The sequence below is a fragment of the Oryx dammah genome, unplaced genomic scaffold (assembly GCF_014754425.2).
Source record: "Oryx dammah isolate SB20612 unplaced genomic scaffold, SCBI_Odam_1.1 HiC_scaffold_11, whole genome shotgun sequence".
NCBI lineage: Eukaryota > Metazoa > Chordata > Mammalia > Artiodactyla > Bovidae > Oryx > Oryx dammah.
This window is the reverse complement of record NW_024070195.1, coordinates 12,109,403-12,125,699: the sequence shown is the minus strand read 5'-3', so window position 1 is coordinate 12,125,699 and position 16,297 is coordinate 12,109,403. Positions and strand designations below refer to the sequence as shown.

At 40.2% G+C, this 16,297-nt stretch overlaps 1 protein-coding gene across 1 annotated transcript in view; it reads right to left on the bottom strand.

The window, feature by feature from the left end:
* CAP2 (cyclase associated actin cytoskeleton regulatory protein 2) overlaps positions 1-16,297 on the bottom strand; it is a 139,203-nt gene that overhangs the window by 109,280 nt on the left and 13,626 nt on the right. Inside the window, exons 2-3 of the mRNA XM_040249316.1 lie at positions 5,949-6,078; positions 1,886-1,986 (exon numbers count right to left, since the gene is read on the bottom strand). Coding sequence (XP_040105250.1) covers positions 1,886-1,986; positions 5,949-6,069 — 222 coding nt within the window. The 5' untranslated portion in view covers positions 6,070-6,078. The remainder of the gene's footprint in view (positions 1-1,885; positions 1,987-5,948; positions 6,079-16,297) is intronic.

Here is a 16,297-nt window from a genome sequence, read left to right as displayed (position 1 = left end):
TATAATGTACTGTGTTCCTAAGTACACATTATATATAATATAATGTCAATATTAATGGTAACAATACTAATTATAATAATTATTATAATAGTTTTCAAGAGAGTAAATTGTTCTTCAATTATTTAAGAATCTCTTTTAGTGTCCTGGGGCTGATACTCCATTTTATATGTTAGATTTCAAGTACGATCATGAGACAACATATCAGAAGCTCAGCTACCATGTTAGTGCAGACCAGGTTTCTGTAAACACAGACATCAAGCTCAAGAACAAACCAGAGCAATTCTAGAGTTCTGTGATACATCTCAAGTAGGTCTTACTACACAGACTTTTCTAGAACTCCTGAATATCAGAGCTTCCTTTCTTTTGCCAATGAGGATTTCAACAAGAATATTTAATAAAAAGGTCCATGAGACTAATCTTCATTTTTCTTAGATGTGATGAGCAAATACATTGCAAATGTGATGAGATAAATGCCTATTTAATTACAATTCTGGAACCAAGGGTATAATCTGAGTTGCCAGATCCCCTGGAAGACTGGTGTTGAGTGTTGCGTATAATGTCTAATTGAAGAAGGAGCAAAAAAAGTGGTGGTGTTTTTTCTTTTAAACCACAAACCACAACTTTATTCAAGAATCAGATTTTCTGTGAGTCTATACTGAAAATGGTTTTGCCAGGATGCTCTCTTGCTGAGAAATCTATAAGCAGATGGATTTTGAATTCAATCCTTGAAAGAAACAAAGTTCAAATGAATAAAAAGACAAATGAATAAAAAGGCAATGAATAAAAAGGCAAATGAATAAAAAGAACCTGAATAAATTTTTTTTTTCTTTTAGGTTGTTAATTGGTTTGGCTTTTACTTTCATTAAAAGGACACAATGTCTAGCCTCAGAGAAAATGCTAAAGATTTTTTAAATGTATAGAAAAGTGTCTAAACTGGGAGGCTGGCCTAGATAGCATTAAAAGTCTCTACCAATCCAGAGATTATCAAATTCTACAACTCTGCTTTTCCTCAGGCTGCAGTTTTAAAAACAAGTGTGGTAAAATATATATAATGCAAAATGTATCACACTAACCATTTCTAAAGTATACAGTTCAGTAGCGTTAACTATATTCACATTGTTATGCATCAGACTGCCAGAATTTCTTCTGGAGTTTAGTCTGCATCATAGAAGTAAAACAATACCCATTAAACAAGTTCCTGTTTTTATCCTTCCCTCTAGCCTCTGGCAACCACCATTCTACTTTTTGTTTCTATGAGTATGACTTCTCTAAATACCTCATATAAATGAAATCACAAGTACCTTTTTTTCTTTTTCCGGCCATGTCACATGGCTTGTGGGATTGTGGTTCCCCAACAGTGAAAGTGCCGGTTCCTAACCACTGGACTGCCAGGAAATTCCCCAATACAGTATCTTTTTGTGACAGGCTTATTTTACTTAGCATAATGTCCTCAAGGTTCATCCATGTTTTCACTGTGTGAGAATTTCCTCTTTTATGAAAGAATAATATTCCATCGTATGCACAGACCACATTTGTTTATCCAGTCACGTGTCAACAGAAACTTGGGTTGCTTCCACACGCTGGCTACTGTGAATAAGGTGCTACGAACGTGGGTACACAAATATCTCTTTGAGATATTGCTTTCAATTCTCTGGGGTCTATATCCAGAAGTAAAATGGCTGGATCATATGGTAATTCTGCTTTTAATGTTCTGCAGGACTGCCATATTCTTTTCCACATGGGCTGCACCTTTTACATTCCCACCAGCAGCACACAAGGGTCTCAATCCCTCCATCCTTCGCCAGCCCTGGTTATGACCATTATTTTAAAAATATTTTAATAGCAGTCAATCTTTCCACAGAGTACAACAGAGGAAAGTACTCACGTGGGTCTCCACGTCACCAGCCAGGATCCTACTCTTCTTTAAAAACTCAGCCACCATGCTGTTCATCAGCTTATCGAAGGCCTCCACAGAGGGTGCCACACCTTTAGAAAAGAACATTGTGTTATTCCCTGGTAATTTAGTGAAAGCTGGCACTGCTCTGCCATAAGTAATAGGGAAGTCTCAGGTCATTCACATAATTTTCTTTCTATTCACTAATTCATTCATTCACCCAATCAGTACTTATTAAACACTTCTCAATGGCTCAAGAAAGCAGTGTTTTCCTAAATTTTTTGTTTTCCTCTATTTTTGTTCTCCTGAATAATTACTTCCTTTCTTAAAACTCTTTTAATTGGAATATAATTGCTTTACAATGTTGTGTTGGTTTCTGCTGTACAATGAAGTAAATCAGCTATATATACACATATATCCCCTTCTTGAGCCTCCCTCTCACCCACCCAATCTCACCCTTCTAGGTCATCACAGAGCTGAGCTCTCTGTGCCATATACAGCAGGTTCCCACCAGCTAATTATTTTACACACGGTAGTATATATTCATCAATTCCAATCTCCCAATTTGTCCCACCCTCTCCTCCCTGGCTCCTGGAGCCACATGTCCATTCTCTACATCTGTGTCTCTATTCCTGCCCTGGAAACAGGTTCATCTGTACCTTCTTTCTAGATTTCACACATATGCATTAATATACGATACTCATTTTTCTCTTTCTGACATACTTCGTTGAGTAGGTACTTTCACCTACACACTTTCATTTGATTCTCCCCCAAACCCATGGGGTAGGTAGCACTGTCACACTTTCACTGATGAGGAAATGAAGATGCAACAGAGCATATGACTTGTTAAGGGCTATACACCAAGTAAGTGGCAGATCCAAAAACTGATCACACCTTCTGAATCCAAAGCCAGTGTACTTACATCTACACCGACCTATCCAAGTTCTATAATGACCTTGCAAATAGTTACCAAGATTATTCAGGACAACTAAAAGGTAATAATGAACTCTGGGCAAAATAGGAAGTCAGTTGATTTCACACATTTATTTACTTCCTCCTTCACTTCCCAGGGTAAGAGCAACATTGAGGGTGGGTGTAAAAATGACTGGTGTGCTAACCCACAGTGAATTCTGATCTGCTAAATTACTCTAAAGCTGAAGTGGCAATGGCCCAACCTGGGGTGCTCTGTATTTCTTTCCCTGACTTTTCATTTAAAAAAAGACTTTTGTCTAAGTCCCTGACTGCATCTCTAATATTGAGAAAGTTAATACTGACAAATTCAGCAGTACAGCCTATTAAGATTCAAAGTCAAACTTAGGAGTCCCATTCTTATACTGGACAGAAATATCCAAGTTCATAAATGCATAGGATAAACTTCCTTTTCCCTGGTTCCCAGTTGCCCTTTCCACAGGCCGAGAGAGTGATGGAAACAGTTGTTCACAGTTCTCTGCACCTATTTCTAAGTCTCACTTCTAGGAAGGGTATTGAAGCTGAGTTATCATCCTAAGTTTAAAATGCAGTATGTACCAACTTCTATAACATAAAAGAGGTGCAAACCCAAAGATTCCTTATGGATCCATTTGGAAACAGATAAACCTGTTTGTTGCCGTAGAAGAGGTCTGAGGGGTCTCTGCCTAGTGTTTAAAGTGGGAAAAGGTTTTAAAATGTGATGGAGGTCTCTACATAGCAGAAGGGACAATGATAAAAAGGGAATATTTTTCAATTTCCTTTCATCACTCAGCTCTGCTCACACCTCTTCCGGGCAGCTTTAATGACTTGTGTTTCTCCCCAGTCTGCATCCTTTGAGCATCTCTTAATCAAAGCATTTGAGGCCCAGAATAGTAATGCATGGAGACCAAAGATTTTGGAAGATTTAGGACAGTTTTATAATTCATCTTACATTCCCCTGCATCTACCACAGTACTTGTCAATTGGCAGGCATGAAAATATTTCTTCAAGAACTGAGCCTAACTTACCTGATTGTCAAAGTAAGCAAAAAACACATCACAAAGCACAACATAACACCAGTCTCACAGGGCAGTTCTTTGGTCTGTGCATACTATGGATCTGTAATGAACTGGTTCCTTCTACAAGTTTCTTTTTAAATTAAAAAAAAATAACTTTAGTTATAACATTATTGTAATGATGGTATTTACATTTGAAGGTGTAAATGAAGGTGAGAAGATTGTCCTTAAGGATTTGTTAAAAATAAAATTTAGAAAATTACCAAAGCTGACTAATTTAGAAGAAGTAGAAGTGATGTTGTTCGGGATAAGCAAAGATTTTAAGGATGGACATCATTTAGACCTTTTACTAATTATCCTACTAACCAAGTACCTGTCTTCATTTCATACTATCAGTAGAATAGTAAATTGCTGGCTAAGTTTTTAAAAGAGAACTTAAATAACCAGTTTGGAATGATTTGTTATACTAGAAACTGTGTTTAAATATTTAAGTAATTTAATTTAAGTATATGCCTTCCAAATTTGCTTAGCTTATTAATTTTCCCAGGAAATTCTTCTTCTATGAAGAAAGTACAAAGAGCAGTCTAGTACCTCTTTGTGTAAGTGAGGTTTGAATTATTGGGGTTTCTTTTTTCTTTACTCAGCAACACTACACAGCCTCCTGGGAGTTGGAGTTTATTTTATGTATTCACAGGCTTTATATTTGTGGGCAGCAATCTCAGAAATGTCTTTTGGTCACCTGATGCCAAAGGCATAAGGAAACAAAGTTACTGAAGAAGAACATGAAAATATTTCTTTATAAATAAATTCTATTGAATCTCATATACCAACTGTATAGTTAACAAAAAGAAGCTTAAAATGAAATCATAGATGTGTCTCATTTGATGCGGAAAAAACTTACAGGCCCCTGGCAGCCTTCCCTTAAACAACATCCCCTTTCAATTCTTTCAGAGCATTTTAATTTTCATTATGTTTGAGGGGTAGGGAGAGGGAAAAAATCCAGCCTGTGCATTTGTGTTCACACAGTAATTTCTGTCCCAAGGCATGTAATGCAAGGCACAGCTCCAAATACGCCTGAAATTCTAGAAGCACCAATGTGGATCTTGCCCAGTGAAAGCTTTTTTTTTCGAAGCCCCCTCTTCCCCAAGGCTTTTCTCAAGCCCCAAAAGACTGACAAAATTCAAAATGGGTCAGATATGGAAGCAATGGGTGTGAGACAAGAATAGAGTTGCCAGATTAAATACAGATTGTCCATTTATATTTGAATTTCAAATAAACACGGAATAAATTTTTAGAGGAAGTATGTATCATGCAGTATATCCCATGCAGTATTCAGAACACACTTCGACCAAAAAAAGGTAGTTTGTCTGAAATGCAAATTTAACTGGGTGTCTTGTATTCTTATTTGCTAAATCTGCAACCTTAGACAAAAAAATTTGGAAAAATTACTGGAGATAACAGAGTTGGCCATGCATAGCATCTGTTTAAAGAAGTAGTTAACTTTTTATATGTTTGATCACATAATTTTTTAACTCTTTTTAAAAATGTGTGGCATTAGCATATAATTTTAAAAACATATTTGGTGAGAAATGGTAAACGTAAAGCAATGTGATGTGATCATGCTACCTCAAAATAATATTTGGTTACACATCAGATTCTCTTCCTTCAAAACTGCAGTTCTTACAATTAATGCCTTGTTCTCTTTAAAATTAAAACGTACAGAATGATAATTTCTTCCAATTTACAGTCTAATAGAGAACATTAGCTTCTTTTTGATAACAACTTAGATAACATATTTAGTCACTGAATGTGGAAGAGCAGTACAAACACTAAAATGAGAGAATAATGACATTCAGCTCATGCATTGTGCTCTTAACAGGCACAGAGAGAGGTAATTTTTGTGGACTGTGGATTGAGACTTTCTTTTTCTTTTTTGGGGGGATCGCTTGCATCTGGTTAATGTCATGGTCACATAGAAAGGAAGAAATGGAGCAGTTAAAGTTCATAGAAATGTTTCATGAGAACTCAATGATGGGAACAAAGTTAAGTGACCCACAAAGAGACCGGTAACGACAACTGTATAGTCCTACCTCCGTTGACACCGTTAACTTCCCCGCAGTCCCCAGGAGGCCTGTGTGACCCTGCAGACAGCAACTCCAGTCGGCCGACAGCCCGCTCCAGTCTTTCCATGAGCCCCTGCATTTCTGCCATCCTAGGAAACTGCCGGCACAAATGGAGGCCATGTGAGCATCAGGGAGGATTAGCAAGCTGACACCATTAAACTTAATGGCAGCGAGAAAGAAAATAAAAATTATTCGTAATGGCTATGGCTTTAATTACCTTGAGAGTATATATGTCAGGGAAATAGGTGAAATTCAAAAAAACATAAAACTTACAGCAGAATAAAAACTAATTATATTGAGCTCATTTTATTTTCTATTCAATTCAGGGATGTTTATAAGAATCATATTGCAATACACAAATATTCACTCTCTTTATACCATTATCATTTGTCTCCATGGATGTCTTAATTCTATGATAAACTGATGTATAACATTTACTTAAAAGCCTGTGAACCACTGCACTTGAAAATATGTGGGTTATTTTCAAATGTCTTTTGATATTGATTTGATAAGAGAACAGACTCTATGATTTCAATATCTTCAGACGATGAAAATTTTGTGCCTTGTTTTATGTCCCTGGATATGTTCCAGTTTCTCCTAGTTTATAGTCTATGGGAACTTGAATAGAATTATATCCTACCATTGTGTGAAAATTGTATAAATCTTAATTATGTTGAATTGGTTCATGGTGCTTTTCAGGTCTACTATCTCCTTCTACTTTTCTGTATATTCGTTCTATTAATTTTTGAGAGTTTGATACTCAAACTCCAACTAAAAATCTCCATTTATCTACTTAAAAATAATTGTAATATGCAGGAACTATGTACCTGTGTTCTGTATTTTCCAAGTCTCCTGTAAATGTGCTATCATACTTTCATAATTTAAAAAATAAGGAAGAGAAAAAAATCCCGGGAACATCTATCTCATAATTAACATTACCAACGTTCCTGCTAAATGGTGTTAGCATGCTTTATCTATTTCCAATGATTCTGTTAAAGTATAATTCTACAGGGGACACTAAACCCAGCGATAACCCTTGCTTACTCACTTATCTTAAACCAAAGAGCCCAGCACAGAAGAAGTATGCGTTTATCAAACTGTATCATTTGGCAACAGATGTCATTCCCTCCAACAGCTAACTGTCTTCTACTTACTATCATTGGTTTCAGTGCTTTTGTAGATGACTTGTTTTACATTATTTTTTTAATAGTGTAGGTTTTAGTTTAAAATAATAAGGATGAGAGAACCTCCCTGGTGGTCCAGTGATTGGGAGTCTGCCTGCCAATGCTGGGGACACAGGTTCAACATTTGTTCCAGGAGGATTCCACATAGCATGGGGCAACTAAGTCTGCGCAGCTAGAAAAAGCCCATGCACAGCAACGAAGACCCAGCAGAGCCAAAAATAACAATAAAAATACATGAATAAATAAATAAAATAATAAAAATGGTTATTTCCATTTTCCACTGGTTATTTTTAGAAAAAAAGTTAGATTTTGTTGGGGTTGTTTTTGGACACATGGATCTTTAGCTACCCAGCACTCCTGGCTGGGATAAATTGGTTTCAAAGTTAAGGGACTGAAAATAAAAGTGGGCTGGGTACCTACCCTTCCTGCTTCCAAAGAGATCTTCGACAGCTACACTTAGTGTACATGCGTGTGCATACTCAGTCGCGTGAGTCTTTGAGACCCCATGGACTGTAGCCCGTCCAGGCTCCTCTGTCTATGGAACTTCCCAGGCAAGAATACTGGAGTGGGTAGCCATTCCTTCTCCAGGGGATCTTCCTGACGCAGGAATCCAATCTGGGTTTCCTACATTGGCAGGCAGATTCTTTCCCACTGAACCACCAGGAGGCCCACACAGGATATACTTTAAAATTACTGGCCCTGGAATGTAATGTTATTAAGGCCACCTCTGATGAACCCAATCTAATTTGGCCAGGTTCATCAGATTCAGGTATATGTACCATAACTGACCGTACCAACCTATGACTGCTTTGGGCAAAATCAGGCTGCTGCCCCAGACAGAGAAAGACATGTCTCATCTCAGTCAGTGTCTGGACTTCTCACTCGTTCTTTTTAAGTCTTTACTGAGTCTGTTACAATATTGCTTCTGTTTCAAAGTTTTGGTTTTTTGGCCATGAGATATGTGGGATCTTAGCTTCCGGAGGTCAAACCCACACCCTCTGCATTGGAAGGCAAAGTCTTAATCACTGGACTACCAGGGAAGTCCCACTTCTACTCTTATGAACTCTCCAAGTGTCATTCTGAGCCAAAGAGACTAGCATACTCCTATACCAGAGACAACACTTCCCCAGAGTGTGGAAAAATTTTATTGCTCTAAGATGTGTAAATATTTTCCACTGCTTCTGAGAACCAGGTAAGGTGTTTCTCTTTTGTATTTTGTATTCCATTAGTTCTGAGCGTAAGCATAATAATGACATGCCACGGCCATTTTTTAACAGCGAGGTTATACGCATCAAAACACGTGGATGGCTCTGTAATTCTGTGTCCCAAATGTCAGATGGTCACCAGATACGGACGGGGGAGTTCACTGTCTATTTTGGAAAGTCATCTCCCCTGAAACTGCCAGCAGCTACTCTTTCAAAATATGGGGCAGTGTTCTGTGTGCAGCTGAAATCAGCATCTAATCCCAAGGGGATTCAAAATTAGAAGTTTCTCATCTATTCTCTTCTTCAACGTCAGAGCTTTTGCTTCCATTGCAATGAAAAAAAAAAAAAGGAGGGAGAATAAATTTATTTGAGCTCTTTATGTAATTTAACAAGGGAACTGGGTATCCTGTAGGTGGGTGAAGGCCAACTGAGAAATGATAAAAGCCCTTGGATCTTTTAATAGTTGCCCATCTGTTCACAGTTATCTATGTTCCCTGTTACTCAACGTGCCAAATGTTACCACCATGGACCTAGCCGGTGATACAAAAACAATGTGTTTGCTTTGTTAGCAAGGTCTCTCTGCCCCGCAATAGAGAAGCACCAACCACCCCCAGCTGCTCCCAGAGCTGTTCGGGAAGGCCTGGGACATTTCACACATAGGACTGCTGTCCCTGATGGTGGCTTAATCAGCCTCCCTGACAAGATTCAAACTCACACTATCTCACAGTGCTCCATATGTTGAAAGACAACAGGAGTGAGCCCATAAACTGCAGGGCTGGGCAGATTGGTGTGGAATGCAGTCTAATAGCGAATCAGATGTCACTTCATGTAAGATCACCAGGAGCTGAAGTCTGGCCATGGCCTCTTAAGAGGTCAAAACACTGCTCATGCAAGGAAGCTGGAAAGATGCCTCTGGGTTTTAAATTTTAGAGCGGTATCTAAGAGACATGCAGAACAAATAAAAGAAAGACGACACCAGGATATCAAAAATACACATGAGTATTCCCAGGGCAAATGACGGAGTCCAAGACGGCTGTGCTCTCTTCTCCCCACTCACCCCCCACCCCCGCACTGCCCCACACCACACCACACCACACCACACCACACCACACACACACACACACACACACACACACACACACACACACTTCCCCCACATGTGCCCTCAGCTGGCAGCTGGGCTCTCAAGAATGAAGAAAGGACAGAGCTACAGATTCTCCACATTCCTCTCAGGCAGTTCCATTCGCCTTGGTTCTCCAAAGTGGATTTAGCCATGTTCAGATAAGGAGGTGGGGAGCCAGGAATTAAGAATTAGGCTGAGGAAGTGGAGAGGACGGTCAAAGCAAATGTAGGCAGCAAGGTCAGAGGAAGGAATGTGTCAGGGCCGGGTGGACAGACAGATGAGCCTGGATCAGGAAGCCAGCAGAGGAGGGGGACAGGGCAGAATGGCTGAACCTAAGATATTCTAAGAATCTGAGGATATACAAAGAGAAACCAGATACACAGCTGGACAACCAAGAGACTGGCTTAGACAATACAGCTCAAACTTGGCCTCCACATTTTCTAGTTATTCTAATTCAAATAGAAGCCAACTCTAAGTTGAAATTCCCCTATAACCTATGGCTTACAGAGACGAAGCCCAAACATTTGACCAGAGAGTGAGGATTGGGGGGGTGGGGGGGAAGGGAGAGGAACATGGAATTTCATGACTGTCTCTTTTGAATGCTTAGGAAATTATACTTGAGATGAATCTTAATTTCTTATTTTATATTAATTTTTAAGTATTTTATTTTGAATTTCTTTATAATGGGAACGGTAACTCATCCTTGTCCTTTTCTCTTATCTGAATCACCCCTTACTTTTTAAAAAGTTTTTTATTTTTATCAAAGAATACACAGAATGTAAAGAGTCAATAATTCTACAAGGCTTATCACCACAACAGTCCCCTGAATGCCTTCTTCCATTCTTTCCCTTAAGAGTCAACCATGTTCAATTATTTCAGCTGTTTTTTTTAGTAATTACCTCCTTATCTCTAAGTAGCATGGTTCTATCTCTACGTCTTGTTTATTTCCTTCAGTTTTAGGCATTATCCATTGAGTTCCCTCCAGAAACATGAGGGTTTACTTTTCTCTTGCTTAATCTGCACCAGCACATCGATGCACATCTCCTCTTGTCCCATCCTCCCAACACTGTGATATCACAATTTTCCTGTGGCTCGTCATCAGTGTTAAAACAATTATGACTATTCACAGCTGAGTCATGAGGTTTGCTAAGATCGCGTTTCAGTTTTTGCACAACCTGTTTTCCTACAGCCATGATGTTCAGCTTCTCAGTTTTCTTTATACTTAATCACTCATCTCCAAGCTTTTCCCAGAGTTGAATAAGTCTCCTTTCCAGAGGGCCAAACACACTCAGAATTGTCTTAGCTTTTTCTTTTCAGAGGCATCTCTTCTGGAGATCACTCCAACTGCAGGACTGCTCTGCAGGCCTGCTACACACCTGTCCCCTGGGGTCTGCCTCTACCTTCACTCTCCTTACTCCCCCTCCAGTGCAGTATCACCTGTTTCTTGAATTTTACATCTTCCTCTTTCTGGAGATACTTTCGTAACTGGGAAGAGTATTACCCTCGAAAACATGTACGTGAAAGGGCAATTTTTTTGAGACCTTAGCAGTCTGATAATATCTATACTTTACCCTCACATGTGACTGCTGGTTTTGTAGAGTGTAGAATTCTAGGCTGGAAATTTTCCTTGCAATTTTGATTTTCACTCCATTCTCTTCTAGCTTCCTAGGCGGCTGCTGATAAGTCCAAAGCCATTCTGATCCTTCTTCCTTTGGATGTAATCTGTGTTTTCCTTTCTGGAGGAAGTTTACGGGATCTTCTCTTTATCCCCAGTGTTTTGAACTTTCACGATGATGTGTTCTGTTGTTGACCAAACATTTTTTCCCTCAAATAATTTCTTATCAATGATTTTCAGGAGTGTAGAAAAGACTGGAGAATGAACAATGCATATAGTTTGTCTCTGGGTGAGTTAATAAAACAAGTCTATTTGTTTTCAAATAAAGAAGTTAGCATTCTAAATATTTAAACAATTCAAACTTCTCTTACATCAACTGTATACATTTACAAAAACTTCATGCACTTCAGTAAGAATACAGCTAATCAGTATTTTCTCATATACTGTTCTTGGAATAATAAGGTGTTCTGGAGACAGTTTCCTAGGAGGAAAGGTAGCTGTCATTGTTTTTATTTACTTATTTACTTTTGGATGTGCTGGGTCTTCGCTGCTGTGTGGTCTTTTGTTTAGTTGTGGCAAGCAGGGGCTACTTGAAAGTTGCAGTTTGCGAGCTTCCCATTGCGGCGGCTACTCTTGTTGCGGAGCGCGGGCTCTAGGACACACGGGCTCACTAGTTCTGGCTCCTGCACTGGAGCACAGGCTCAATAGTTGTGATGCATGGCTTAGTCGCTCTGAGGCATGTGGGATCTTCCCAGACCAGGAATCGAATTTGTGTGTCCTGCACTGACAGGTGGATTCTTTACCACTGAGCCCCCAGGAAAATCCAGCTGTTATTGTTTAAAAATACTGTTTTTTTTCCCTCATTGGTCATCTTATAAAACCCATTGTTAAATTGCAGATATTTAGTTCCTAATATTGTTTAACTTTAGGGCTTCCCAGGTGGTGCTAGTGGTAAAGAACCCGCTTGCCAATGCAGGGAGATGCAAGAGACACAGTTTTAATCCCTGGGTTAGGAAGATCCCCTGGAGGAGGGCATGGCAACCCACTCCAGTATTTATGCCTGGAGAATCCCATGGACAGAGGAGCCTAGTGGGCTATGGTCCACAGGGTCACAAAGAGTCAACATGACTGAAGTGACTTAACACACACACACACACAGACACACACACACACACACTGTCCAGTTTTATATCCAATGTCCAATGTTATGCCAATAGTACAATGACTACACTTACAACACTAGGAGAAACAGTATTCCTATCCTTTTTTTCATAGTGGCTTCCAGAACCACTATGAAAGTGTAGAGTTCCCTACACATTTTAACCTTTTTATAAAGTCTCAATTGTTTTGCTCATCTTTAACTGAGGTAGCATAGAGGTGGCCTGGCTTTGGAATTATTAGCTGGAGGACTTTGGGAAAAGAGCTTAATTTTGTTTTACTTTAGTTACCACCTGTACATAGGATTTGGCAACCCACTCCAGTGTTTTTGCCTGGAGAATCCCAGGGACGGGGGGAGCCTGGTGGGCTGCCGTCTATGGGGTCGCGCAGAGTCGGACACGACTGAAGTGACTTAGCAGCAGCAGCAGCAGTGCATAGGATTGCTATAAACGTGCATACCAAAACATAAAAAGTCTGGCAGGAGGTGAGTGACAGACATGTCAGCTACTCTCATGAGATCTCCCATCTCCACCTTGCTCTCATGGGAATAGTTAGCCTGCATACTGCTACACCTGGCTGTCATGAACTTGAAACACTGAGCTATCAGCTAGAAGACCTAAACAATGGAAATGACCAGCTGAAAACTTCAGGTCAATACACCTTTATCATTACTTTTTTCAACATTTCACTTTTCTCTGTCCATGTACTTATTCCTTCAACACTTCTAAAAGAGGTTTTCTCAAGGCTATGTGTAATGGTTATTATAAAAACAAAAAATCTGCTGTGTAATTAGTCATTTTGTAGTCACAAAGTTTCCCCCCACCCCAAACATCTTCATGTGACTTTTGCTTTTAGTTAGTCCTCTGAGGACATAAGCACAATCTCTGTGGAACTATTTTTTTTGGGGGGGGGGAAGAAAACCTCTTTCATCCCTCCTATTTTCTCAATCAAACCATCTTATGTTCGGTGGTAAGAGGTCTGCTAAGTTCCTAGCTACTCAGTCCAACCAGTTATGAAAAGCAGCTTCCGTAGCTACCTTAAACACTGACACCCCATGGCACAGAGGAAGTAGTGATAAGCCCAGAATAGCAGCCTATTTGTCTGTATTATACACTTGGTATCTACGAGATAGATTGCCGAATGCAAACGCTGCCTCGTGCCATCTTTCCTGCTAGCACATGTATACCTTGCCTCAAAAGGAAACCAGTACAAGCTTCCCATGGGCTGAGGCTGTACCTCACTTTCTTTGTATCTCCCACTGAGTCTGCATGCTGTTGGGTGCATGAAGAATTCTATACATATTTTTTGATTGACTAACTGGCTACCCCTCACTGCCTTTCCCTCGCCTGCCCACTCACTGGTATAATCTTAGATCAGGCGGAAAGCCAAATTTTCGCAGAAGAAATTTCCATTTAAAAGGAGACACGAGATTAGTTTTTCCTATGGAGACCTACAGTGGCTTCCTCCCGTGATATGAAAGAGCACGCCTGCTCCCTCCAAGCCTCTGGGTTTTCCATAGTTCTTTTTGCTGTTGGTGTTTTGTTTGCTTTTTAATTTTTGGTTGCACCCTGTGGGATGTGGGACCTTAATTCCCTGACCAGGGACCAAATCCATGCCCCCTGCATTGGAAGGGAGAGTCTTAACCACAGGACCACTGGGGAAGTCTCTCCATAGCTTTTTCTTTAGGTTTTCAAATTTTTTTTTTAAAAAAACTCCACATTGTCTATACAGTTTTATAAATTTCCCACAGCAAGTTCATAAAACAAATAAATGAGTGAGTGAGTGAGTTCACTCAGTCGTGTCCGACTCTTTGCGACCCCATGGACTGTAGCCTACCAGGATCCTCCATCCATGGGATTTTCCAGGCAAGAATACTGGAGTGGGTTGCCATTTCCTTCTCCAGAAGATCTTCCCGACTTAGGGATTGAACCCAAGTCTCCCACATTGTAGACAGACGCTTAACCATCTGAGCCACCAGGGAAGTCCTTTGGTAATATTTTCAGGTTAATGAAAGAGCCAAGTCTTCTGGGTTGCTGGTTTAAACTTCTCACTAGGCCAAAGATGCAGAAATAATCATGGGGAGTTTCTCCTCTGTAAGAGAAACCCAGATCCAAGGGATTTCAAAGATCATGAGCCTAACATTAAATAGAAAATAGACTTGAAGTGACAGGAAATTGAAGACTTTCAAACTTTTTCTTATGGTAAGGCTGGGCAGTTGGCTTTTATGTGAGCTCTCTGCAAACAATAAAAAGTCACAATGGAATACTTTCTCTGCTGCTGCTGCTGCTAAGTCGCTTCAGTCGTGTCTGACTCTGTGCAACCCCAGAGACGGAAGCCCACCAGGCTCCCCCATCCCTGGGATTCTCCAGGCAAGAACACTGGAGTGGGTTGCCATTTTCTTCTCCAATGCATGAAAGTGAAAAGTGAAAGTGAAGTCGCTCAGTCGTGTCTGACTCTTAGCGACCCCATGGACTGCAGCCTACCAGGCTCCTCCGTCCATGGGATTTTCCAGGCAAGAGTACTGGAGTGGGGTGCCATCGCCTTCTCTGACTTTCTCTATAAGTCCACCCAAATTCAAAAATATTTGGTTAACTATCTTCACACCAGGCTTTCCTAGATTGTGGTTTCTCTTTATTGAGACTATTGAGACAATTATCTTTGTTCTTTCCTCTGCAAATTACCAGTCACTGGGGGAAGTGATCTGTGGTTCACTATTACTAATTAGGGTAATGGTATGTATAGAAGAAACAAATCATGGCATTATTCATCCGTTCATTGACTGGCTCATTGAATACGCTATATCATTCATCAAGATAGTTCCCACTATCTGCTATGAAAATACTCACACCTAGAAAATCAAGAGTGATTAAAATACATATCCTGCCAGCTGTAGTGGTAGGAGGCTGCAGACAGACACTGCTCAGTCAAGTCTGGGAGTTGTTCCACCAAGAGACACATTCACATTATCAAGGTACCTGCCTTCATCTTTCCCTTAGCCTCCAAAGGGACTGTCTGGAGCCAGTTTCTCACCAAACAGGAAAAAAAAGTCACCATTTTTATTATTTTTTAAATATGTATTTATACTTTTTATTTGGCTGCGCCAGGCCTTAGTTGCAGCACATGGGATCTTTCAGTTGAAGCATGTGAGATCTAGTTTCCCAACCAGGGTTTGAACCCAGGTCCCCTGCATTGGGAGTGAGAGTCTTAGCCATTGGACCACCAGGGAGGTCTCAAAGCCACTGTTTTCTTTTTACTGCAAAGAAGTTTCAAGAGTCTCTGAGCTCTGAAACAGTGGAATCAGAAGAGGAAAGATCAGAGTTACATGAATAAAAGAACACTTTAAATTTTTCACGGAACTGGAGAAAATACACATGATCCTGATTAGCCAACTGATTCCTACAAAGCCTCTAACAATGTTCCACTGCAGAGAAAAAAGCAAACAAGCAAACTTCAGCTTGATTTTCAAAAGGCCCTTCCCCTACCTCTGTACCTCACTAGGTTCCTAAGAGTCCATCAGCGAGACAACTCACCCCTTCCCAAACACAACCCCACAGCCCTTCTATACTACAGTCCTGCCATTTCCACTTCTCCTAGGACCCCTTCAGGCCCTGCTGCACCCAACCCTCTAAGAGGTCATCCCTCATCCTACACATCAGAGATAACCTTCCTTGAAGCACTTCATACTTCAAGGTACAGAAGGCCTTCATAAACAAACCACATAGAAAAATGACCTCCTCAGCCCATTTGCCCTCTCCACACGGTGGCATCACTCCCCAGATCCATCCCTGTTCAGTCTATTAGTATAAATACTTCTTCTCTAAGTTGGAATCTCTGAAGATGAGAGGCTAGGACTCATAACTTGACATAGTGGAAAAAGTATTTTTGGCATCAGAGAATCTTAATCTGAGACCCAATCCCTTCACTGACAACCTGTGTGACTCTGGGTGATTGTTTAACCTGAGTCTCAGTTTTCTCACTTCCAATACAATGAACTCATTCCTTCCTCTTCATTCGGACTTATGACAATTCTA